Source organism: Scophthalmus maximus, chromosome 3, assembly GCF_022379125.1.
Source record: "Scophthalmus maximus strain ysfricsl-2021 chromosome 3, ASM2237912v1, whole genome shotgun sequence".
Lineage (NCBI taxonomy): Eukaryota > Metazoa > Chordata > Actinopteri > Pleuronectiformes > Scophthalmidae > Scophthalmus > Scophthalmus maximus.
The window spans coordinates 23,176,038-23,203,005 of record NC_061517.1 but is presented as its reverse complement, the minus strand read 5'-3'; the positions used below and the strand labels follow the sequence as shown (position 1 = coordinate 23,203,005).

General features: G+C 40.5%; 2 protein-coding genes and 1 long non-coding RNA gene across 10 annotated transcripts; 2 read left to right on the top strand and 1 right to left on the bottom strand.

Moving 5' to 3' along the window:
- The first annotated feature begins 375 nt into the window (after window positions 1–375).
- Window positions 376–22,120, top strand: add2 (adducin 2 (beta)). Of its 8 annotated transcripts, none has more exons than XM_047330756.1 (16): window positions 376–431; window positions 2,292–2,355; window positions 9,627–9,824; window positions 10,346–10,487; window positions 12,568–12,719; window positions 13,118–13,198; window positions 13,432–13,581; window positions 13,842–13,985; window positions 14,187–14,285; window positions 14,890–15,066; window positions 16,398–16,646; window positions 17,491–17,607; window positions 17,723–17,809; window positions 17,909–18,035; window positions 19,500–19,583; window positions 20,618–22,120. In XM_047330756.1, the coding sequence occupies exons 3-16, from the start codon at window positions 9,678–9,680 to the stop codon at window positions 20,872–20,874; spliced, it is 2,013 nt and encodes a 670-aa protein (XP_047186712.1). In that variant the 5' UTR covers window positions 376–431; window positions 2,292–2,355; window positions 9,627–9,677; the 3' UTR covers window positions 20,875–22,120. The 8 variants fall into 8 exon arrangements, with proteins under 8 accessions (XP_047186712.1, XP_035495000.1, XP_035495003.1 ...); XM_035639112.2 differs by lacking the exons at window positions 376–431; window positions 2,292–2,355 and adding exons at window positions 8,231–8,395; window positions 20,410–20,443 and having other exon boundaries at window positions 20,618–20,759; XM_035639107.2 differs by lacking the exons at window positions 376–431; window positions 2,292–2,355 and adding an exon at window positions 4,325–4,712.
- LOC118313569 lies at window positions 18,183–20,779 on the bottom strand. Its single transcript, XR_004794479.1, has 3 exons — window positions 20,642–20,779; window positions 20,337–20,440; window positions 18,183–18,332 (listed from the first exon to the last, which is right to left on the bottom strand). It is a non-coding gene; the product is annotated as an uncharacterized LOC118313569 (long non-coding RNA).
- A 350-nt stretch (window positions 22,121–22,470) lies between the features above and the next one.
- Window positions 22,471–26,843, top strand: snrnp27 (small nuclear ribonucleoprotein 27 (U4/U6.U5)). Its single transcript, XM_035639118.2, has 6 exons — window positions 22,471–22,677; window positions 23,352–23,478; window positions 23,755–23,861; window positions 23,990–24,069; window positions 26,224–26,288; window positions 26,537–26,843. The coding sequence occupies exons 1-6, from the start codon at window positions 22,641–22,643 to the stop codon at window positions 26,589–26,591; spliced, it is 471 nt and encodes a 156-aa protein (XP_035495011.1). The 5' UTR covers window positions 22,471–22,640; the 3' UTR covers window positions 26,592–26,843.
- The last annotated feature ends 125 nt before the right edge of the window (window positions 26,844–26,968 follow it).

Genomic DNA, 26,968 nt, shown 5'->3' with positions numbered 1-26,968 from the left:
CCTGTGTCCCTCAGATTATCATTTTATTGGAAGAGATGATTAATTTGACCTCATTTATGCCAAATTTAGATTAAACTGAATGCTTAGAATATTCGAATTATATCGATATGGAGTTCTTTTTGCTGTAAAAATGTTTTAGCTTTGTACAGTAATTATTTTTTTGCTTTCATTTATTTGATTCTGTCATTGATTCACATTTCAAGCCGGAAGCAGGTGAGTATTTGATAATAGAAGGATAGGTTTTGATAGATTTTCACTGTTATGTTTTTTCCTGATAGTTGCTGAACATGTCAGACGAGTGCATGGAAGATGGATTCACTATGCCCCCAGAAGTGGTTACAGATGATGGAGATATGACGAGACTGGTTTTGCAACATTGTGTGATGCCTGCATACCAGTTTATCATCCAAGTGGCACCTGATCAGACTTCGGTAACCCTTTTAACTTGCTTACCTAATTTTGTGTTTGTTGTTTGTCAGCTACATCTCTTGGCCAGGGAGCTGTGCAGCTAGTACATCAGTTATGAATCAGTGTAGTGAAAACACAGCCTGTTAGTCATAACAAGAACTTAACATTTAGGGTTAAAAAAAAAAATTCATCCATAAAACCATTGAGATTGCTCTACCTCCACTGCAATAATGCACCCATAAAATACAACCACAGGTGTAAACATATATAAAAGTAGGGTTGAAATTCTAATTTGATTGCCATTAAGTCAGAATATGAACATCCTTCTTATACATTTCTGCTTGCATCCCCTGTGATACAAAAGACGGGATTTTGTTTTGCCGCTGCTTTCAGTAAGACCATCTGCACTGTCCAAACGCAGCAGACATCCTTTATCCTCGATAATCCCACAGAATTTAGACAGCCAGTCCACTGTCCCCTCAGTCGTGACTGCAGCAAGCCACCCATCGTCTCTACATAAATTGTCTGTCATAGTAGAATGGTTCTTCACATTCAATTTTTCAATTTATTTTTTATTTGTATAGCGCCAAATCACAACATACATCATCTCACATGACATTAAAAGGCACCAAACGTGAACCAGAATGATGCTGGTTCTTTCTGCCCAGTATTTCTTCCCTCATTTCCTGCCAAACGCATGGAATATAATTACAGAGAAATTATGGCGTTATAACGAATGAAAACCATTTATTGATGATATTCATATTTGTATCCATTTACATAACCAAGCAGCACATGATATTAGAAACTTAACAAACAACTTGCAGGAAGTAAAATTGCGAGGTGCAAGGGTCACTTCCATTTTCTTATTTTGATTTAATGTTGTTTGTAATGCCATCACAATAATATCCATGCATCAAATCACTTATTAAAGATGGATCTTACTGTGGAACACTGTGATAAAGCAGGTTATGATTTGACACTTACTTGACAGTAGGATGCTTACAGGGGGAGAACACAATAATATCAACGTGTTTACACTATAATACAGTTGCTCTGTCATACTTTAGTCATTAATGTTAAAATAGTTAGTATTTTTTTTTTCTTTCCTTTTTGTATATTGAATTTTTGTCCAGCACCTTTTGATGTGCAGGAAGTTGATCCTCTATCAATTGTAGACCACTGATTCACTGATTCACTGATCATATTTTTGGGGACAATAATGAGGATCAACCTTTTGAACACAAGCCAGGCAGCCTCCATATGCAATTATTGAAAGCCACACCCTTCTAACAATGGGCAATCATACAGTATACATGCATAATTGCTAAAATGATCTGGCAGGAATTCACTTGAGTTATAGCTGGTAATCAACACGAAGAATTTGATTGTATTGTGGCCCTAACATGAGAGATATTCAAACCAATCCTCCAAGTACCTTGTCATCTGATTGGGTAATTCACGACAAAGAGGTTTAGATCAGACTGTTTTCACACAGTTCCTACAAATGGGCAATTATGCCATTCACAGATTTGGTGTGACATGCTTTTCAGGTTTAAAGTGAAGACATTTGTACCTTTACTTCAAAGTTTGGGTTAAGACAGTTTAGGATTTAGTTAGGGTTGGGGGCAGTTATGGTATCATGTCAAAGTGTTCTACCAAGGAGTGAGTGAGTGAGTGAGTGAGTGAGTGAGTGAGTGCGTGCGTGCGTGCGTGCGTGCGTGCGTGCGTGCGTGTTTCAAATGAGGAAGTCTGGCTTAATTAAAAAACTTAGGTTGAAAACTTGAAATATAATATTTATAATTATCTCTCAAATAACTAGAAAGTGTTTTTTGGTGGCATATGAACATTCTAAGATCTATGCTTCTTTTCTCATTCAACAGATGTCTCAACCCTGTTAAGTTGTGTGGAAAGCAGATGGTTGAACCAAAACTGGAAACATGCCAGGTAATTTTTTTTCTAATACGTGAATATCTTATCAGTTATCAGAAATATGTTCAGGTAAAATCTAAGCACACCAACTTTTTGGTAAATCTGCAGGGAGTAAATTATTCAGTCAGAACACAGACTGCAAATATCACACAGGCTATACCAGGATGGTAATGATATGAATGTTAAAATGTATTTTGTTTTTTATTAGGATGAATTGTATGTAACTAATGATTTGGTTGTAATAGTTATACCAGATAAAAAATATGAACATTAGACCAAGAGTATACAAATGCTGCCCCCTTGTGGACTTAACTATGATCGTCCGTTATTAGAACTGTTCACTTCACTACTAGTACAAAACAAGCACAGAAGTCGTTTTGACATGGCACAACAGGAGAGGCCCACTTGTAAATAATAATAACGATGACTGAAAACCATTTAGCTGCTTCTGTTGCAGTGTCCTGGTAATGTACATTTTGACACACAGTCAATATCATGTCTTATAGAAGACTAGAGAAGATTATTAGAGCAAATTATTAATGTTTTGGGCAACGCTTGTTCCGCTTGAGACAGAACGCCTGAAAAACGTCTGTTGGTAAATTTTTCCTTTCACTGGGGCTATTTAATTTAATTTCAAAACTACAATAGATGTTTAATTAACCTATTCATAATTAATTATATTAAATATAACATTTGGTGAAGTGTGAAATCCTGGTATGTCGCTGCTACCATCACTACACTGACACAATATTTACTATGTGGCGCAGCGCAAAACACTGCAAATAGACTTCTGCTAAAGTTAACATTAGCTTTGACTTGTAATTTGCTAAGCTCACCAAACCCTCTTGCCTGTGGAAGATAGCACCCCTATTTACCTTTTCACCCTTTATTATTTAATAACACTGGATCACTGCGGTAGAGACCTTTTCAGGGTCATTTCTCCCATTGATTTGAAATGCATTGTTACACTGCCCTCTTCTGGTGTGATGTTTCAAGTCTGTCTCACTCATGCCACAATGACTCTCTTAAATTCAATTCATGAAATAAAAAGTAATGGTGCATTGATATTGGGGGGAAACATAGTTTTTATGGTGTTGTACACTGAAAAAAGAAAATTGCTTACCAACTTAAAAAGTTTTATCAAATTAAAAATGTCATTGTCGTTCCTTGTTAACTTGTCAACTTTAGGTGGAACAAACTTAATCAATTTGTGTTACAAATTGAAGTTATTATTTAGTTGGTAAGCAATTTTCTTTTTTCAGTGTATTTACCTGCTTTCACTTCAAAAATGAATGTAATTTGTCCAGGAGTTTTACATACAATTCTATTCGGAACATTTTTTGAGGTCATTATATAGAGCATTTATTTCATACTCAAATTTAGGACACTCAAATAAAATGGTAAAGGTAAATGTAGTGCACTATGTAATGAAACGAGTGGAATCCAGACAAAACCTTTGCCTTCAAATGTGTCATTCCTCTTCAGATCAAGAATTTCTGAGTTTGTGCTGGAGAAATATGTTGTGGAACTAGATGAAGTAACTTTAATCTTGGTTATTTAGGGCCCTGTTGCTTTGATGGAAGAATTTTCTTTGACAAGAATCCTCTTTTATTTGTCTTATTTACGTTGACTTTTGAAATTTAAATTTTGTTTGAGTAAATATAAATGTGTTTTTATTTTCATTTTACAAACTGTATCCTTGGAAGCCTTCAAATAAAGTTACAAGAAAGCTTCATTTTTTTCTAATTTCTATTTAAGAGGTTAAGTCCAATATGTGTATGTTATATATGATGTGTTGATATATTATAAGTACACTCAACACGTGCACAGTACCAAGCTTATGTTTGGTAAATACAAAATGAATGTAATATAAACTTTAATAAATCGTCTGTCTAATTAAAATTAATATATTCCAAAGCACCAATCCTTAGTGTTCAGGCTCTTCTCCATTATAACAGATGGTGGCGCCTTTTCGACGATGTATGTTTTGTTCCGACTTGAACTGGGCCTAGCCCACCGAACAGCGTTTTAAGAAGACAGCATTACAAACCACCCACCGCTGTACGTGGGTTGTACAGACACGAACTCCAGGCGCATTGCTGACATCGGTCCCCACTGGGAACCCCCGGCAGTCAGACTGAGGACAGGCGTGGCAGTGGGCTGGTCCAGCCGCAGACTGCGATGAGAAGCATCAGGGGTCCGTTGACTTGGAATCAGCTGAGGCCCTGAAATAGTCTGACAAAGGAAGCGCGGTGTCGCAGCCCAAGTCCGTCACGCCGGTGATCAACCACGTCTGCCTGTTCTGGGCACAGCTCCGGGGCTGTGGGTGTGCCGCACCCGCACACAGGACACGCTCCCTGGGATGCGCTGAGGTGAGTCCACCGCTGCCGTTTGCTCGTTTGTGTCGACGGAGACGCGTGCATGAGCGGTGTGTGCGCATCTCACCGACGGCTCGGTCCGACACGATGCGGTGCTTACTGTTGTTTACCATGTTGTTCTCACCCGTAACGGCGCAGCCCGCAGATTCCAATGCGATGCTTGTGAAAACAACAGAAATTAAACATTGGGTGGAATCGTTCGGTCGCGCACAGGATTGAGTCCACGCTGCCAGTGCGTTGGATTTCTGCGCCGTGTTGTGCAGAAACGGGCCTGATGCGTGCAGGAGCTCATCTGTGCAGCTTGTGTCGTCCGTTCACAGTCGGGCTGCGGGTGTATGGTGGCAGGGGCTTCCTGGCGCTTTAGCCGAGCACTGACTAATCTCGCTCATTATCGTGCCAGTGGTGGCTTTTTGTTTTTTTTGTCGCCACAATTACGTATTATTTTGGACTATTTTGATTGATTTGGAAATGTGATGGCTGTAAATGTGCGTTCTGTGCTGAAGTATTAGTGCAGTCTAGCGCCGTCGCCGCTGGCCTCTGCATTTTTGCAGGGTGGCCATTAGCGGATCCTCCTCTCCGCTGGTGCTGATGCTGCAGCGCGTGCGAGTGTTGCTAGGCAGCCATGCTTAGCGGATGGAGGGACGGAGGATGCTAACAAAAACATGAAAAGATATTGTGCATTCACGTTGAAATATGAGGCTGTAGTGCTATGTGCTGCACAAATGACTATGTAATCAATAGGCCCCTTCTCCTGGTCCTCCATGGTCTCTGGGGTATGTCGATTTTTTTTTATTTTATAGTTTTAATCTCCCAGAGCACAATGGCAGCCATTGAGCCTTGGATTGATCTCGACCACAGTAGAAGAAGCTGACGGTTAAGTCAGTTTTAGTAGGAGTTGTTTCTACTAAACAACCCTGATCTCACCATATCTCCTATATCATATGTCAGGTGTTGAGTTGCTGAAGTAGTTTTAGAAAGATTGTACAAAGCAGAAGAGTTTTTGCAAGACAAGTCATAAGGATTTGGTTGTTTTAATAAGCTTCATACGTAAAAGTATTTTCATTGAAACTCAAACAGGAGTAAATAAATGGTAAACAAAAAGGCACATTTTACATTAGAAGATGTGAAGTCGGGAATGACCATCTGCAATTTGTTATACAAACATAAAACATGCATTAATGCATTTTGATCTGGTGTGCTGCATTTCTGCAACACACTGCTGTACTAACCCCCAAGTGAATGCACTCATTAACTCTAAAACGTTGACACAAAGTTTCCCTTGTATGTTACAGTATATAAACAGGCCATATTAATTTTGAGGTCAGTGTTACTTAAGTCTTGTTTTGTGTTGTTACACAGGTACATTCGATGGTAAGCTGTGTGTGACAATAAATTATGATTAGTAAAAATTCAGCAGAGTTTGTTATACTAATCCAGAAGTAATCGTGGTTGAATAAATAATTAGTGTGAACTATCTCATTCGTCTTTATGCAAACCAGTGTACCATCTTAAAAAGAAAAGTTTACCATAAAATTAACACGCAAATATGAGTTGCAATGAGTTAACAAATACTTATTTCAGCTCATAAAATCCAAGTAGAAGTTGGAAATTTGATGTGCAAGACATTTGCAAATGGGTTTTGATATGTAATCACACATATTTAGCTTAATCTTATTTTGAAGAGTTGTTACTAAAGGCACTGATTGGTTAAAATCTAGTTTCATAACTGGTCAGGATCTGCTGACCAGCCATTATGACTAAAACCTATTAAAAGCGAAGCCAAAAGAAAATCAATCCGGAGTTACTTAGGTGATTACAACTCTGTCTGCCTCGCTGCTGCCGGATGTCAATGCTCAGACACAGGCCATCTAAAACCACTGCAAGTGGGTAGATTTACATGCGTCAATACAAGCACATGCATTGGCTCCTGAAACGATTCAGACCCCTTCACTTCTCCCACCTTTAACTGAGCTGTAGATTTAATTTTAAATGGTCATAATTGCCGTTTTTTTTGTCCATCATTCTAAACTCAACCAATTATGAGCACTCATTTAATCAGTCTTTTATGGTAAAGTGGCTAGACGGAGGCCACTTTGACTAATATATAGGCATATGACAGCTTTTATAAGACCTTGAGCGCACGAGGCATAAAAATGCAGTCAGATTCATTCCAGTCTGACAAAATCTCATAGATATGTACTCAAGAAGACTTGAGGCTGTAATTGCTACCATAGGGGCTTCTACAAAATGCTGAACTAAGTGTCTGAATATCAGTTATTAATTAAAAAGTTGACTAAAATAAAATAAAAAATAATAATCTTTTCACTTTGTCAATACAGATTATTAAATGGTCAGCAATGGCAATTTTCTGCATTTAAAATGTAAACACAATAAAAATGTGCAAAAAGTGAAGGTATCTGAAAACATAATGTGCACAAAGCTTTCTTAGAAAATGAGTGGTTTAGTTTATGGTTTAGTCCAGGTGAGGGATTCATTATCACAGATTGTCTTAAAAGAAGAAGCTTTATAAAGTATATTAAAGTCATTCGGATTTTACAGTTTGGTTCCAAAGTAAGAACCAATCTATGGGAGAGGAAAAAAATCCCATCACAGTGGGACTAAGGCTAAGAGGAAGCAGCAAGACAGCCAGCAGCCAGATCCCCATGTCTCTCCTTAGTCATTAGGACCTCTCCCTGGAGAGAGAGGCTTTCTGTCTGCTGCCTGTCAGCAGCTGGGCTCCCTCTACCCCCAAAGAGAGAGTCATACCGCTTAGAATTTTGACTTTTATTGACTCGCTGCCGCTTAAAATTAATGACGTGTTTGAAAACATCCATCTGAATGCATTCAAATGATAATTACACAAAATTAAAAGAAAATACTGTAGATTCAATAGGGAGTTGGACAGAGCTGTCAATTTTCATCTGAGAGCAGTTTGCCTTACAAACAACATACTGCTCATGCTGTATGACAGTGTCTGTTTGCAGAGCTCAGTTAATCCTTTAGGAGATTGCTGATGTTCTTGGATAGCTGACGTAATGTTTCACTCGCTTTTGAGCCCAGCGAGGCTGAAATTAAAGTGCAGTTTATCCAGAAACACAATTAAAGCTCTAGTCATCTGTCACAGTTTGTCATTTTCAATACAATGAGATTTAGTGATGCACAGGGATTCAATGTAACCTTGTCTTGTGCCTTAGGACTGAGCATCTTAAAAAAAAAAAAAAAAGATCCTGTCCTGAATGTTAAAGCTACAAGGGGAGGGATTGAGAGTACATGTGGTCAGGGCTGCACTATTACACAGTGATGCAACAAATCAAGTTAGTAGGTAACTGAGTCAGTTATTGTAATGTTCAGATGTGGCACAGGGGGGAGGGTGTGGTGTGTTTGGGACCTTATCTGCTCCCTGCAGAGACAGAGAGAGAGAGTGAGAGCGAGAGAGAGAGAGAGGGAGGTAGGCAGGCCTATGTTTCATTTGGGGAGTGGCCAGCTCTCTTCTGAAGATCATTACGGTAACTCTTCACTCGTTCTCCAATTACCGAGTCGTATCACCAGCTAACTTCCTGTCAGTGGTTCCGACGCTGCTGTGTGCACGCGAGCTTTTACTGCTAATGCTGCATGTTCTATGGCTCCACATATCTACTGACCAGTGCCCTGAGGAGTCCAGCATCCTTAATGTGAGGGTAGGTTTTTCATCTCTATGCTGCCATTTGAAAATGCAAGGGAATCCAGGCTTAATGTGCAGGCCAATATACTTTACTTTTTTTTGTACTTGCCAAAAGGAAACTCAGTTTACATGTTAATGCCATGAGAGGTTTGACTTGGTATTGAATTGTAAGTAAGCATATTGATTGCAGTGAAAATTGTTCTTTAATATTTCATCATCTTTGTTTGCTCAGTTAAGTTTTGAGGCGTCCTCCAGGTGGATGGCTCCCTTATCCTCAGACAGGAACTTGGAAAATCTCCTCACTTTACTTTTCTCGTTTGCACATTAACTACACCTAACTTCATTGATTTGCTTTGTGTGGTGTCATTAAGCCTGTTATTTTCGATTTGTTGACGGCCATGGGCACCTGGGACTCATCCAGTCAGAATCTCCTGCCATAAAAAAATGTCCAATTTCAATGTTTCAGTAAGAGAGAGTGTGTTGTGGTGTGCCTTCAAGCTGATCTCCAGATGGTTCTCAAGCTGATTTTACCATATTTTCAGATTTGCAAGTTTTGAAATGGTCTCAACTTTATCTGATTTATGACTATATACACCAAATGACACTGCATATGGCTGAGTTAAAAGTTTCAGGAGGTCATCTGGTGAAATGGAGATTCTGTGCTGGAAAGCATTTGTCAGGAAGTCTATTTGAAGGTTTTATAAGCATAACCAGCCATGCCTTGTTTCTTAAAAATGTTAGTGAAAGTTCAAGTCAGGGTTTGTTCAGTCTGGACGCTCGGTGGTTTGTGCCGGTGCTCTGACGATATAAAGAGGCACTGGTTGTTAGAATATAATTTGAAGAACTAGTGGAGACTAAAGGAAGGCACTGATCCTTGGAACGGAATAGTACATAGACCCTGTGAAACTCACACTTGTCATTTTGAGTCTTCAATTTCTGTATAAATGAAACAATAGTGAGATTTGGAGGAGCTGGTAGGTGGATTTTGTTACCGACACGGCCGGACTCGCGGTTTCTCCCCGTTTCCAGTCTTTTCTGCTGAGCTAAGCTAACCATTTCCTGTCTGTAGCTTCATATTTAATGGACAGATATGAGAGTGGTATTGATCTTCTCATTTAACTCTTGGACATAATGTGAAGAGGGGTATTTTCCAAAATGTCAGCTTTAACATTTCTTTTCAAAATGTTCAAACACTGCTCTGGTTAAGTGCCATTTAAGCAGCATTTATAATAAAACTTTCTTCACAGTTCTCAACACCCAAAACCTGGATGTAAGACACCCTCACGTAACAGACGAAGATGAGCAAGTCCCCCACCCCCAAGAGCACCCCGGTGCAGCGCAGCCCCAGTGATGGGGTCCCTGAGGACCTCCAGTCTCCTCTGCATTCCACACCTGGGTCAGGACCCCCGCATAAGAAACGGATCTCCAGCCTCCTTCAGAGTCCAGTGAGATTTCTGTTTGTGCGATTTTCGTGTCTCTCTCTTTTCCCCACATTCTTCCTGTCTCCTGTCTCATCTCCGATAGATGTGATTATCTTCTCATATAAGAGTAAAACTGTTCTCAAGAGCTGCTTGACAAACGTGGCTGAAGTCAGCGCTGGACTCCATTCTGAGTGCATGACTGCTTGTCTTTCTGCATATGGGAGGGTAACAGTGAAGACGTGGGTGAAGTGAAGAGGGTGACCATGAAGTGAGAAGCCTGGTGGAGAGAGGCTGACTCATTAGACATGTTTACTCACCAAAACCGCTATAGTGAAGAAGTATTTGTGAGCCTGTGCATGTGTTCAAAGTCCCCATATGTTTTCATGGTTATAGCATCTGACATTTTTTTTTTCTTTGTAGAAAATAAGACAATTCAGTATTAGCATTATTATTATAAAACTGTGTTTATTTGTATAATGTGGTCTCTGTATATGTGTTTGTATGATAATACATTAATATCTGTGTTTGTCTGATTGTGGCTGTAGTCATTCAGGGAGGAGTTGGATGTGATGATCCAGGAGCAGATGAAGAAAGGTGGCAGCTCTTCCAACCTATGGGCACTGAGACAGCTCGCCGACTTCATGGCCTCACATGGCTCTCCAGCTGCTCTGCCAGTCTCCCCTTCCAGTATGTGAAACCTTTGATTCAAACTTTTTAAAAGAGTACTCAATAAATTCAGCATTGTACCCAAAAACATTTTAGACTCATGATGGGCGAAGATCAAAGATCAAAATTGATGCAGCAGAGCCAGATAGATTGTCTGGTGCCTACATTACCCACAATGCAACTCCACCAGTAGTTTTAAAAATGAAAGATTCTGGTTTGTTAAACTAGTAGCAACAATTAGATTATAATTAAGCATTTTAATCTTAAACCCATATCAAATGATACTCTCATTAGGGCTTTGAGATGGTTGCAGTTTCCTTTTAATATACAAAGTATAGTTTTATTATATAGTATATAATATAATATAGTTTTAAGTAATTATTACGATATGATGACATTACTCTAAACTAAATACACTACAGAGACCAGGGATGGGCAGACTATCTTGGGACGCCAAACACTGTGAACTTGTTTATCTGTGTAGCGAACCGGAAGTCTCCTCAATATTGAGCTCTTAAAAACTAATACTTAAATAATAAATACTTCTGCTTAAGACATCGACAGTTTCCATCTTCCTGAATCAGCATCCACGCCATCAATTATTCCATTTCAAGCCTCACTCGCATAAACATTGTCTGCCATTAACAGAAGAAGTCACTGGGTTTGTTCGTTTAGTCACTTTAGAGAAACAAAGTTGCCAGAGTCGACAACTTAAAAGACAAGTGTGGTGCTTAGATTTTTTGAGGTCATTATTAGCTCATTTACAGTTTCGCTCTCCCACTACAAAGCTGCTGTCAGATACTAGCAAATACTAGTACATTAATCAACAATATCTTATTTTAACCCCAGTGTTCTGCTGTCAGCCTTGGTTTCCCATTGATTAAACGGCATTTGAGTGATGTTTTTATACTTGTTTTATACTTTCTGACACAGGTGTAACAATAACATTTATTAATTCATGTTTAATTTATATATTTATACAGCAGGACCTGGTGGTGTTCACCTATGGCTAGAAACAGTAGTGAATCCCTCAGACAGACGGTGCATAGGGCAAGTTCAAATAAATTAATCAAAACAACTAGACATGGAATCAGCTGTATCAATGTAAATAAATGTAAATTGGAGGCTATTTTTTATATCCAACATAAAACTGTGTTCCAAAGCCGTTCAAACATTGAATCACTTTACTTATGAAATGAATAATGCAGTTGGATTGACAGTGTGATTGATCTGCCCACAGGCGAGTAGAGAGTGTGGGTGGAGTTGGCGGTCGCTGGCGACCTGGCATGTTTGCCGTGTTTCTACCCTAAATGGAACTGAGTCATGTTAAAATGTCTGCTATTGCCGTGCCGCTAAGACTTAATGTGGGTGTACAAATGTGAATATTATGATTAAAGGAAAAACATGTGTTCATGCAAATGTTGGAAGAGAACGGATGCACAAATAGATTGCCCACATATAGAACATTTATTTGTTTTAAGCCTATCTATAATCATTAAATTAGGTTGAAATGGGGTCACTTAAAGGGGCAGTAAGCGATTCTAAAGCAATAAACATTTTGTAAAAATCAGCAAATATATTTCTTCACTGTCCATAAACTGACTCTTTTGCATGTGCGCCAAAAAATAATCCAGGTTTTCGACTCAGCCCTGGCTCTGTAAATCGAAAACAACCAAATGGTGCAGACCGCACAACAATGTTAGTGCAGTTTGTTAACATCACTCGTCGACACCTTAATCTACATGCTAGCAGGTGGCACTGCAACTCTGCGGTTTTAGTCTAATGGTTCGTGCATCAGACTCCCATACCTGGGGTCGCGGGTTCACGGCCTGGCCAGAGCAGCAAAATTACAACAACAACAACAACATAGAGAGAGACATCCACGAGGGTGTTGAATGAATGAAAGAAAGAATGAATTGAATCCACCCTCGTGGATAGCCTTGCCTAGTCAGGGAATTCATCCAAAGCATGGATGAAATTTTGTAGACACTAACAGGACAGGTTCATTTAATTTAAAAGAATCAATCAACCACTCTCCCACTCCTCACTCCACTTTCTCTCTGTCTCTGTCTGGTATTCTGTCATGTCTCCCACCACACAGACATGATGATGGTGACACCCATCAACGACCTGCATGGTTGGGAGCCGGGCAGCATGGTGAAGGGGGAGAGGCTGATGCGCTGCAAGCTGGCCAGCACCCATCGCCTGTTTGACCTCTACGGCTGGGCCCAGATCAGCCACACCCGTCTCACTGTTAGTTGTACTATCTTCTCATAATAGTAAAACAGTATAGTAATAGTAAAATGTTTTTTTTACTCATCACATTTAATGAACAGACATTTAATCAAGTATATGGTACTGAAACTGACCAACCAAATCGACTTGTATATGATATGATCAGAATGATTTAACTCCATGTAAAGCCAAGAAGACGGGACAAATGAAGATAGAGGAGAAGATACAGAAGAACTAACTAAGAATTCTGTTATCTGTGATCAGATGATAGAAATCTGTATTTTTCTGCTGTGTTTTCATCTCTTTTTGTGGTAGAAATGGAAAGACACCAGAAGGCTTTTCGCAGAGAAGCATAATGTTTTGCATTTTTGCCATCTTAAGTCTTTACCTACGTTTTTTTCCCCCCTCCCTGACAGCTACGTGTCAGTAAAGAACAGGAACACTTCCTGGTGCTTCCAGATGGCCTGGCTTACAGTGAAGTGACTGGATCGAGTCTGGTGAGTAAGACTAACCACTGTCAGCATCAAGGTCACACACACTTGTGAAAAGTGAAATTCAGCCCTCCAATATTATTGATATGATGCACATTTTATTGTTAATTGTTATAGTATTATGTAGTAAATCAAAAAAAATATATATTTTAATCTTGGATAATCTTCATGTATCATGGATAAAATCAATTCCGGCCACATCTGACCTTCCTGCAAAACGTGCTGATGTGGCTTCACAGCTGAAGGTGAATATCCTGGGCGAGGCAGTAGAGAAGGGCAGCACCAACCTGTGCGTGGAAGCGGAGAAGTTCAGCCTGCACTCGGCCATCTACTCGGCCCGACCTGATGTTCGTTGTCTTCTTCACATCCACACACCGTCCACAGCTGCGGTGAGTCGGCCTGTGCTGATGCCAAGGGAGAGGCTGGCGTCGGATCACAGCTCTGCCCTCTGCTGTTTAGAGGAGGCAGCATCCGTCATTCATACCCTGAACATAGACTACCATAACATTGATGATTATTGTCACTATATCATAGCCGTAACTGTAAGTCCAATAGCATCTTGGTCTGCTTGAGTCTTATCATTGTCCAACATGGATTTGCTTGTAAAGGACACTTTACTGCCAAAGACTAACAGATCATTTTTCTCCAGGTTTCATCTATGAAGTGTGGTCTCCTGCCACTGTCCCACGAGGCTCTGCTGGTTGGTGACGTGGCCTACTTTGACTACAATGGAGTCATGGAGGAGGAGGAGGACAGAGTGGGGCTGCAGAAGAGCTTGGGACCCACCTGTAAGGTGAGCAAACCACAAGAAGCATTAATATGAAAGCAGTGTATCATTGCCTGATTGACTGCACCAGTGTCTCCCACATGGGATGTTTGAGCTTTAACGATGAACTTGGCAAAGACACAATGTGATGTCGATTTACAATGGATTCATTTTTGAGGCTTAATTATACTGCCCCTCACAATGATAATGATGCTATGTGTGTCCCAGGTTCTGGTGCTGAGGAACCACGGCATCATGGCTCTTGGGGAGTCTGTGGAAGAGGCCTTCTACTCCATCTACCACATCCAGGCTGCCTGCCAGATCCAGGTTGTAAACAGGAACACACTCACACACACACACTACTTACTTACTTACAGCTGTCCTACTGGAGACAAGTGCAGCAACTGCATGTGTGTAGGTGAGTGTGAGTAGGAGAGTAAAGCTGGCATGTGTATGTAATAGATGCACCATTGTTACACCGGGGCAGTTGCCCTTGTCTTGGTACCCTTTCACCGTATTCAACTCTGCACTGCAGTATTTTACACTACATGGGTGTAAGGTGCCAAAGAGACTCTGCAGTAATCGTAGAGAACCAACTGTGGCCTGTAGAGAGGCACAAATGTGAATGTATGGTCATCATCCTTCAGAACTATAGAGGCTGATGTGTTTTATTATTCAAAACTTACAGTAAATGTGGTTAAGACGCCATTAAGCAAGAAAGTGTGTGTGTGTGTGTGTGTGTGTGTGTGTGTGTGTGTGTGTGTGTGTGTGTGTGTGTGTGTGTGTGTGTGTGTGTGTGTGTGTGTGTGTGTGTGTGTGTGTGTGTGTGTGTGTGTGTGTGTGTGTGTGCGCACGCGCGTAACCTTGCTTAGAAAGAGTACATGAGCAGAAGAGATGCAGCAACTTGTTCTAAATCAGTTTTATTTTTCAGGTTTCAGCTTTGTGTTGTGCCGGTGGTGAACAGAACCTGATCATGCTGGATCGGACCATCCATAAACCCAACCCGGCCGGCACCGTGGGCTGGGCTGGCTCCACCTTTGGGCCCCTGCACAAGAGTCGCGTTGGGGAACATGAGTTTGAAGCCCTCATGAGAACTCTGGATAACCTGGTAGGCAAGAGACACAAGGAAGAGATACATTTTTACACTAAGGATTGAAGCTTAAGGATAAAGAAGGTTTGTCAAGATTTGCTGGAATTGAAAGGATGGCACACTGAAATGCATTACTAACCTTACAATACACACAAACTGCATTTAGCACAGGATACACAAACTTTCAATCAAGATGTGATTCGACTGTGTATCATTTCGTAATTACTTTCTATTGGCTTCTATTTCTGTAGTGTTATTATAATCAGCTAACACATACAGTAAGTGGTCTCCTCTTGGTTAGACGATGGTGTGATTTTGGTAGTACGACAGTACATTGCAGTGAGCTTATTGAATTTTTTTTGCACCCTTCTCTGCGTTACACTCATCTCACTGCTGGGTGCTGTTATTCCTCCGGATTTTAGGATTCAGAATTTGTGAACATTGAAATCAAAGGGGAAAATTGGTTATTGGAATTGTTGAATTCAGAGGCCAAAATATCTGAAACCTAATTTCAATGCTGAAAAATTCAGTAGTCTTTTCAGATAGACTCAAGTAAGAATTAATTATAAAAGGCACTTTAAAGCAGAAATTATGAAATGAGAAGTAGCGGCTTCATGATCAACATCATCAGTTTCCATGCATTTCTATGGTGCTGATATTAATAGCTGAATTTAGATGAACTAGTGGCATTTCAAAATATCTGACATAAATTCAAAGATGCATTTAAAATGCAATGTATGAAATATCCCCAAAGCTTTAATTTCAGTATTATGTGACAGTGTACATTTGTTGTTTAACATGTGTCATGTAAATGCAGCATAGATGCTGGGGTGAAAAGTGCTCCATTTCCTGTAACTGTTTCACAATAAAATCATAAAAGCCTTTCTGTGGTTTGCAGATGGAAAGCTTTTTATGTAAAGTAACATCTAGAAGTCTTCAGATTGTAACAGCAGAGATTCAACAGCAAATTCATCTTTTGACACAATTGTTGTGCCGTAAAAATGTAAGAGAAGACCACAGGAACTCTTGTCCTACAACATACTGTATACAAGAGCTGTTGGTGGAATCTGACCTTAGTAGGAAAATAATGCTTCCTCAGCAGTAGCCTGCACAATAACAGATATTGCAGTTAGTGAAATGACACAGCTTGTTTTGAGGAAAATACGATCAAACGCTGTAATTCCCTGTTGAGAGGCTGCAGTCAGCATGCATGTCAGCACAGCATGCCACCGCATTGTTGCTGATGTGTGGACCAGAGGAAAAGTGCCTACGGTCTGTCTACCAAAATGGTGATGTTGTCTACTGCGTCTTAACACTCTCAAACTCTCCTCTGTCTATTGTTTTTCCAGGGCTACCGTACTGGCTACGCGTACCGTTTTCCTGTGCTGCTGGAGCGATCACGGATGCGGAGAGAGGTGGAGGTGCCTGCGACTGCCACAGCCTTCCACCAGTTTGACGACGATGGAGTCCACCCGGCCCTGAGGCAGAACCCTTTTGCCCAGCGCCAGCAGCAAGAGAGGACCCGATGGCTCAACACTCCCAACACCTACCAAAAAGTCAGTCAAGAGCAAGCCAGTCCTGGGCACCAGCGCACCAATGTGAGACTCTGGGAGTCACTTCCTGTGATTTATAGAACTGATTGCACTATAGGAGTGCAATAATTGCCTAAAATATAGTAACAGACCACAATTGTGCTTGTCCCAACTCTAATCCATAAATGAAATGTTAATTGCATTTTGTAATGTTTCCTATTTAAATAGTGAGGGATAAGTGGACTGTCTGTAGATATAACTAAAAAAGATTGATGCTGAACAGCAGAGGGATCAGAACCAGAAATGAGATTAACGTAAGCTGTGGGGTGAGAAGGAAGAAAGGACTTGAAGCTTTCTGAGGTGTGGAGCAACACTTAAAAATGATGATGCTCAGAGGAGACGGACATTAATTCTGAAAATTTGGAAAATTTGAAAAGAATTAGATGACTGAAGATAAAATCATCCGCTTATTCATATGGAGGTGGATGTAGACTATGGAGACTATGATATACCTTAGAGAAAAGAGTGATGAGCAGAAAGACAACATGAGACTGATCGAGTTACATCAGTGGGAGGAGCTTGGCTCGCCCTCTCCTTTTTCTCTCCTCCTTTGTCCCTCCCACCTTCCTCTCTCCTCTTCTCTGCATTGCAGGGGAAAGCTCCCTGCATAGAGATGACTACTGCAGTGAAGAGCCTGCCCTCTTGTGGCAAAATATAATTCATATGAATATATGTGCTTCATAAAAACATACTTTTTAAGGGAACCAAACATTTTAATCAAGAAACCTTTTTTTGTCTGTACACCAGTGTCTGACTAAGTAAGACAGACAAGGTCATAGACTCATAGGCTAATTCTTCTTTTAAAGTAGATTATTAGAGACTGTTTTGATGTTGGTTTTCTGTCCCTTAGTGGTTGAAGTCAGAAGAGATGACACAAGCTGGCAGCACATCCATCAAGATAGAGAACCCAAACCAGTTTGTGCCTCTGTTCACCAACCCTCGAGAGGTGATTGAGACACGAAATAAGGTAACGTTCCCCCAGTTTAGCCCTTTTATTTTGTCTCATACAAATCATACCTTTGCCTTCCGCATTCTTTCACATGAATGCAAAAAATTCTAACATTGAATTTTTGCCTCTTCAGATCCGACAGCAGAATCGTCAGGACATGAAGACAGCAGGGCCACAGTCTCAAGTGCTCGCCGGCGTCATAACAGAGGACAGTCCTCCGGTAAATTGCAGTCTCTGCTCACCAAAACATATTTTCTCTTTTCCTTGCCATGAACTTCAGGGTTAAAGCTGTGATTTTGTGTCACTGCTTGTGTGTTAGTCTCCAGTCAGCCCACCCGCAGTCCCAGCAGAGCCAGAACCTCCCAATCCCTTCAACCAGCTGACGGACCAGGAGCTGGACGAGTATCGCAAGGAAGTGCAGAGGAAACAGGATGGAGGGACCAATGGTAAAGTTAATTCTACTCAACTCACTGCTGCAGAAAGGACTAACTCTCTCTGTCTTTCCCATAAAGCATATAGAGTACTATAATAAACATTGCACAGACAGTAGCAAATATTTCCTCAAGGCTAGCTGTCGGTTCTATGCGCTGAAAACCACAAAACAGATTTTTCTACCCAGCCCTGGCTCTGTAAATTGACACAACACTGTGTGTGCACTGTGTACCTGTGTAGCGACAGATGCTACGACTCTCTGGGTTTTGGCCTCCCATGCCTGAGGATGCGGGTTCCAGTCCCGAATGGTGCTGTCAGAAATACAACAACAATCAATCTTTCTCCAAAATTGCTTACAGCTCCTTTAAGTTTTGAACTACATTTATCCCTGGAGCATCATAAGAATAGTGATAGTGTCAGTATATAGCCATACCTCAAACAATATATGGCCAAATCATGTGTACACTGATGTCATATGGGTTGTGTGATAGTTGAAAATCTTATTCTACATGAGAACCATTTTCAATAGGGTGGTTCTCAATGTGTTTAGCATATGTAAGCTAAGAATGTTTTGAATATAAAATAGTTGTAGCTTAAATATAGAGACTAGATAAATGATTAAATGTTTGTATAAAAGCAAAGTAAAACAAAGAAGAAAAAAAGCCAATTAAAAGAAAAGAAGCTTTTTACTAACTGGGTTCAAAGCCACTGCACACCCACACACTTGTTTTATTTTATTACTCTGATTAAACCTGGTCAGGTTGGAAATGGGTGGAACTACGCTGGGGATTTATGATGTCACAAACCTCTTTAAGTACCAATAAGAATGATGACAGGTCAACAAGTCAAAATTAACTGGAGAGTGGAGCTGTCCGTCAATGCCAATTTGTCCCTACCCACATAGACCCGAGAAGAGGTCTAACCAGAAAACTCAAATGTGGGTGGACTATACGTGTGAAGAAGCTTTATAGGGAAACATAAAGAAAAAAGAAATAATCTTTTCAACTTTTGACTTGTTGGCGAATCTATAACTGTCCTTTTTCAGTCTCTGGATTCACAGGGGTTTTCACTTACTGTCAGTTCAATTATGTAGACATAAAGACTGTAATGTATCAGCCCCCAGGTTCACCAATAAAGTACTCTGAACTTTATAATAAAAGTGCAGACTTCTAATCATCTAAAAGGTGAAAAATTCTCACATTCTTCCCAAGTTTTCTTTTATTCTACTATTGCCCTGCTCCATTTTGTGTTGTAAAGCAGGCAACACATCTTCAGTAGTTTTTGTTTATTGTAATTAATTCATGTTCTATAATCAATTTTGAAACCAAATGTTATACACAGCAGCCCTAAACTCACTTGTGACTTTTGTTTGTAAACTGTGTTCACCTCTCTTTGCCTTACAAATGTAACTTTGTGCTCAGCTGAACCCTCACTGTTCCTCACTGTGTATGTGTCTGTGTGTGTATTTGTGCAAGTAGGGGAGGAGGTGGTAAATGACAAGGAGTCCCCCCCTGCTACCTCCCCCACAAAGGGCCCCCCGCCCAGCCAAACTCCTCTCTCAGGTGAGGCTTGGCAGAGCCCTGACCATCTGCCCTGCTCGCCTTGCATACTGGCTATCTTACCGGCAGCCTGCTCCGAGTCTCCCATGAGTCCATGCTTTAAACATTCACGACAACCATGTTGCTCCTCGTCATATAGACTAGCTACTGTCTCTATTCAGTTTTCTCTGTTCATTCAGAAACATCCGTAGATTCACACAGATTGTTTAGATGTTTGCCTTGTAGATCAAACATCTGCTGCAAAGTAAAAATAACACATTGAAGCACATCCAAAAAATCTGTCAGTCTGCTTCACCAGGACTGTGCGTTTGGATCAGATGTGATTGACATAACAACCCTTGAACTATCAGGCTTTGATTCAAATGTAGCTGAGTTATGATTGTTGTATTGAAGCACACAACACCACCTTTATACCATCACCTTTTTCCACTTACTCACCTCAGGTATTCCCAGATACATGTATATGTTAGATATGACATGGAGAAACATGGTGTGTCAGGTTTTGTTGGTACGTGTGACTGTTTTTTCTTGTGTGAAACACTCAACATAACACAGGTGAAGTAACACATGATAAAGGCTTTCCCAGGTAGATGACCAACACCGGGGCTCACGTAAATGAAAGCCAGCCATTTGTAATGTTGTTAGTTACACCTGTGTACGAGTATGTGGTTGTGGCTGTTAATGTTTGTGACTGTTTGATTTACATTTTCTATATTTCAACCTTTTGTAGGGAAATCCATCTGTCTGTGTACCTACTGGTTCTGTTGTACTCTCTCCCTCTGTGTCTGTCTGTCTGTCCTTTTCCGTGTTACTCCACACTGATTCATAGGGCACACTTCTGGTGCTTTGGTCTGGTCTCACTAGTAAGTACAGAGAAACTTGTATGACAACCCATTTCTCATTTGGCAAGCATGTTCATCTGCAGCGACATGTCTAGCATACAGCTTTGCAGCTCCACCCCTCCCAAAGCTTTCTCACTGATCGCTGAAAAAAAAATTGTATTCTTTTTTTCTTTCTTTCTACAATGCTCGGAGCAGAGGAGGAAGCGAAGACCGACTCACCAGCCATACAGAACGGCGGTGAGGAGGAAAAGCAGACGACAGAAGAGCTGGAGAAAGGCATGAAGGCCCTTTCAACCAATGACACCTCCACCCCTGCTGCTCCACCGGCCAAACTGCAAGGTGGCACCCCAGAGGGTTCGCCCTCCAAGTCCCCGTCCAAGAAGAAAAAGAAGTTCAAGCCACCATCATTCCTGAAAAAGAGCAAGAAGCAGAAGGAGAAAGCAGAGGCCTGAGACGTACACATACACACACACACAGACACACACACACACACACACACACACACACACACACACACACACACACACACACACACACACACACACACACACACACACACACACACACACACAGAGAGCGTACTACAGTTATTCACTGATTTGATCTACTTATTTATTTTAAGTGTTCATAATAATTTTTCACATACTATTTGACCTAGGTCTTGACAGACAGACTGAAACACATGCACACATGCACACCGCACACACTTGTCTTGTAGTTGTGAGGACACCCTAAAACCAAGTGTAAGCTCTCAAACAGCCCTTTGAAATTATGAGGAAATGAGGCTAAAATGTCCTCACAACAATGGTTTGGAATCAAAATAGGTTCTCACAAGACACACACACACACACACACACACACACACACACACACACACACACACGGTGTCTGTGCATTACTCACATCTTATTTTCACCTGCTGTGCGTTCAAACCATTACTTAACTTCACTGTATAGGAATTCAAACATGTTTGCTTTACAAACTAGGATTACTACTGGGATCCTGTGCACTTACAGCTCCGATGTTTTTTTATTTCCTCTCCTCACCTTTGCAAGTGGAAATTTAAGTCCCCCATGAATTATGCACCCCTTATCTATGTATAGACACTTGACATATGCATATTGACATTCTAGTATGTTTCATTGGTTGATCATCATAGGCATCTTCTAGTCATACTTTCGTTCTAGTTATCAGATAGATGTTGCAGGTATACTATGTGAGCCCAGGTGCAGTACATGTAGAAATTTACTGATAGGTCCTGATTGTGCTCTTCTGAATGCTGGTTTTGTGTAAAATGCTCAGCCTATTGACATTGTTACAGCAGGGATTAACATGGTAAAGGAGAGCAGGGGGAAATATACTGGCTCGTAATGAAACACAAGCCGCTGTAAATGCCACAACCACCAAAAAATAGGATAAAGCATAAATAATTTGTTGCTTGTCAATGCAGTTTGTAACCCAGTAAGATGGCGATCTGAAGGTACTAAACATTCCACATTTTTTCCTTGTTTTCTTTTAAATGTATGTGTGCAAAATACCTCTTAACAGTAATTATTTTCTGTTTAAACCAGTAGCTGTTATTAAAATGCTGATGTGTGATGTTTGCCCATGGTTTTCACTTATTTTATATTAGAAAGTATAGATGAGTGTTGCAAGGTTATCATGTATCAGTCATTAAAGATCAAGTTTGATTTGAAACCAACTGGACGTGTAGTTAATACTCTTATCCCTCCCTGCTTGGTTATTATGCACTTCTTTCTATTTCCTTCCTCCTGTATTGATGAAATGAAAGAGTGAAAATGGATCACAATACCACAAATATACAATTATAGTATATGTTAATATATGAGGGTAATTTCCACCGGATGTTTGACGGAATAATCCATTTTATTTGTGTAATTGTTTATCTAACAAAAAGTGTTCACTTAAAAACGTGTTTTGCACCATCTGAACAGTCCAGACCCAGTGTCCGTTAGTGGTAACGCTCATGTTGCACAGTCGAAGCCACGCCTCCAGGTCGATAGGGGCGCTGTTACGCACAACTATTACCGGAAGCTCGGGTACCAACCACAAAAACAGACCTCTGGTTAGCAGCAGCAGCAGCAGCAGCTAATAACCTTAACGAAATTCAAACAACCCACAGTTAATACTTGAGCCAACAAATTATCTACCTGGTGCATCGTTCATCGCCAAGGTCAACATTTCATCTGTCAGGAACATGGGCCGCAGCAGGAGCCGAACTCCGCCGAGACGAGGTAAGAAAGTAGTAAAGAAGTAGCTCATTAAGCTAACGCATCACCAGCGCATGTTGAGCTGGCTCTGAAGTGGTTTTCTAATTTACGCTGGGGGAGAGAAAATGCCCCCAAGAGAAGAAAAAAGACGTAAGGAAATGCTCGCGTGAGAAGGCGTTCAGTGGCTCGTACACTTTTCGCTGACGTCGACTTCACGTGGCTGTGTTGAGGCTAGCTGAGTGTTCTGGGGCTGTGCAGAACAGTATGCATTTCCTTAACCACACTGGTGTGTAAGTGAAGCTGTTGCGGAAATTCCCGTTTGAATAGAAGGCAACTGCATTGTTTTTAATAGCTTCCATTTCATGTGACCCACTCACTCCAAATCATACCACATATCTGTAATATACCGGGGAACAGGACTCACCTCTGTCTATTGGCCTTTAGTGATTCTTACATTTTATATGAATACATTCAATTTTTGTTGGGGTCACGTGACCCTCTCACTCCAAACTAATGCAGAGTTGTATTACTACACCTCACATACTGCTTGAGTAAACCGTATCCTGGGTTTATCTGGCATCCAAGACTGTTGGTGATGGGTCTCGGGTGTAATCTGTCCATTATTCTGACGTTGAATATCAAATGATATGCGTTTTCTACAACAAATGTTGTGCTCTCCTTTTCCGGGTTCCCTGCAGAAAGAAGGCGTTCCCGCTCAACGTCACGGGAGCGCGAGCGAAGGCGACGGGAGAGAGAGCGCTCTCGTTCACGGGACCGCGACAGGCGCAGAAGTCGCTCGCGGTCTCCTCACAGGAGGCGTTCCAGGTGCGTTGCAAAGTCCTGGATAGCATTTGTCTTTGTTTTGCAGTATGTGCTTGTCTTTTCCGGTTCACGCGCGAGTGTTCGCCACCTCCTCTACAAATTTTGAGTTGTGACCACAGCAGAAGCATCTTTCATATTGTGTACTACTACATTTGTGGTCAAGCACAATTATTGCTTAAATAGATTTAAGTTAAACCATGAACAACTCAGTTGCAGGCTCGCCTGCCCTCAGTAGTTGTGATAACCCGTCCTGCAGCCATCTTTGTGTTACCTCTGCAGGTCTCCCGCTAGACGTCAACGCTCCTCCTCCCTCTCTCCTACGAGACAAAAAGGAGGACGTGATGATGAACGCAAAGAGGCCAAGGAAAAGTCCATTCAGATTTCAGGTATAATCAATAATATGCTGACGTACCATATTCACATAGATAAAGCAGGAAATCCATCTATTTGCGTTTTTTGCAATTTTGTGTTTTGCCAAAATCAATCCTACCTTTTTTTAAAAATTATTTTACAGAGGAGGACATGGAGGGCAAAACAGAAGAGGAAATTGAGATGATGAAACAGATGGGATTTGCTTCCTTTGATACCACAAAGGTGAGAAATCAAGGGTGTCCTGTGTTATACAGCCACAAGGAGGTGCAGTTTAGTTTAGATAGTTTTCATTTCATTCTTTTGCTGAGCTGAACTATTTTGGCTTTATTATGGCAGTTTCTCTTTTGCAATATTTTAGATTAATATTGACCATCAAATAAATGGTCAATTATAAAAATTTAAAAGGAAAGGTTTTGCCAATCTTTTTCAGTGGATGAAAACAGGGGTATTATGAAATCCATAGTGTACATTTAGAATATTCCTGAAAATTTTCATCAAATTGATTTATAGATAAAAATTTGCAATGGATTTCAAGCAGAGACGACATCTAGACTTGGTTGTAGTTTCTTGAAGACGTCTCACTTCTCATCCAAGATGGATGAAACGTCTTCAAGAAACTACTACCAAGTCCAGCGGCCTGTACTACGAAACAGTTAACGTCAGTTTTAACTCAAGGGTTTCTGTCCTAAGAAGCTGGTTCTCTATTAATGGGGGTAAATCACCATGGTAACTTATGCTGAACGACTAACCTACTCCGGAACAGGTAAAGTTCCAAATATGAGCTCAAAGCCTGTCACCAGTCCAACTATTGACGAATCAGATCGCCGGAAAACCAGTGTCATCGTTCTACAGGATACCGACTGGGACAAAAGAGTTAAGATTAACGTGACAAATAATAAAGAGCAGCAGATATATTGAGCTCAACAGTGACCGCCCACTGTAAGAGACGGCTCCAGTTCCAGAAGTAAATTTCCCATTCACTCGCTCCATTGATGTTTCAAGCATGGAACTGAGCCAATAAACCATGAGATAATCGCTACCATAAAACATTTTATTCAAAACAAAAAAATGGAAAAAGGCAAAGACTGTCCATAATTATTTTAAAAGTAAAGGTACTACTCATCCCATAAACCACTGCGAATGCTTTTCCAATGAATTCCAACTAATCAGAGACTTCGATGTCGCACTTCAGGATTGTGGGTAGTGTAGTGCTTCTCAATGGTATTGCGTATAAAACATGTTTTTCTTGAAACAAGAAAAATCATATCATACAGACTTGTGGCTTCAACAGATGTATATACCATCGTTTTACAACCTCATAGGTTGCAGTAAGTCGCCCTTGGATGGTTATGAAAAATGTTGATTCAGAATGAGTGGGATTTTTACTTCGGTGGACTGTTGACCTCTTGCTGTTCCAGACTTTTGTGTGTCCACTCTGGTTTTAAAAGTTTATAATAAACGGAGGGAGAGTTTATCACACAAAAAAATACACAGAATCAATAATATTAGATTCATTTGAATTTAATAAAGATTATTTGATTCCTGACAGAATCCCTGACAGTGTTTTGCTTTCTTATTCTATCACTGTAGCTCGGAACAACACAACACAAGTAGACTATGATGATAAATAGTAACAACTAAATACAATCAATCAATCAACACTCTTTTATTAGAACAATGCTCCACACACTAATCAATATTTTGTATGATCATGAATGAACAGTTCAGTGTGACTGACCTCATCACACATTATATTCTCTCCTCTGCTTCAGCAGCAGAAACAGTCTAACATCACTTCAGCTTCTCTTCATCGTAGTTTGATCATCGTCAGACAAAGGGGAAAAATATTATTCACTCAACAGTAAACTTGTTGAATTCCTGTGATTATTCACTTTATATTATTAGGCTGACTTTAAATTTTGAAAAATATTTTGAGTGTTTTTTTTCAGTTATAGTTATTTGATCGTATTATTTTCCTTTCACTTTGTGGAATGTCACTTTTACATGTCGCTTAAACCAAATTGATCTGCACGTATCAGCGTTTCTGTTCGTATCATATTCAAAACTTTATTCATGGTCTACGGTGTCGCTCTTGATTAATGACTCCACCTCGGTCACGTGAATGTGCTCGTAATAGGATAGGAAAGCTATAAGTTATACTTATCGGGATGGTCAGTGTTAGGTTAAGTCAAACCTGGTAACGGGCCCGAGTTGCTCCTGATTTAACACCTTTGTGGGTAACTATGACCTGGATGAATGAAAATCTCCACAGACACACTAATTAATGTCATTAAGGAACTTATATATAACTTGAGCTGTGATGTCTGGTCAGTTTTATATGTGAATTTAAAGATGTAGTAATATTGTTTTTCACAGGGGAAGAAACAGACTGGATCAGTAAATGCATTTGCCATCAACGTGTCCATGAAGAGAAAATACAGGTATGTCAACAACACCACCAGTAATAAAGACCCCAGTTGATGTTCAGCTTTGCGAAATTAAAATGTCAACTTTTCAGCCCCCCAGCAGTGAGCACTCACAGCATCAACCACAGTCATTGTAGCCAATCACCTCCGCAGGTGTCTCCATGCAGAGATCCCAGCTCTCCCATTGGTGCTTGGTGATGTAATCTGCAAGTGTTGCGAGGGTAACAGTGATGTAATGTTTTCTTATATATTTATTTTTTCAGGCAGTACATGAACAGAAAAGGTGGATTCAACAGACCACTGGACTTCATCGCTTGAAAGTGTCAGCGGCTCAGTGTGATACCCAAGAAGCTTACCTCTGCCCCCCTCTTAGTGGGGGATATTGTGCTATTTCCTGTAATTTCTACCTTAGTTTTGTGTGATGCATCAATTCTGTGTATATCTTTTTTACCAGTAAACACATAAATGTAAATAATGGCGCGGAGTATTAACCTGGTGTGGACACAATGCATGGAGCTGTATGTTGTTTAAGCGGCTGTTTTATTTGGAATAAAGGCATTTTCAAATGTTGCAGTTGTCAGTATGAAATCTAGATGTGTGTGTATGTAACATTTGTAAATGTGGTCACAGTATCATTTCAGTGCAACAGGCTACCGTCTAACTTATCCCTCACTTGGGTGTTACTTGGGAATGTA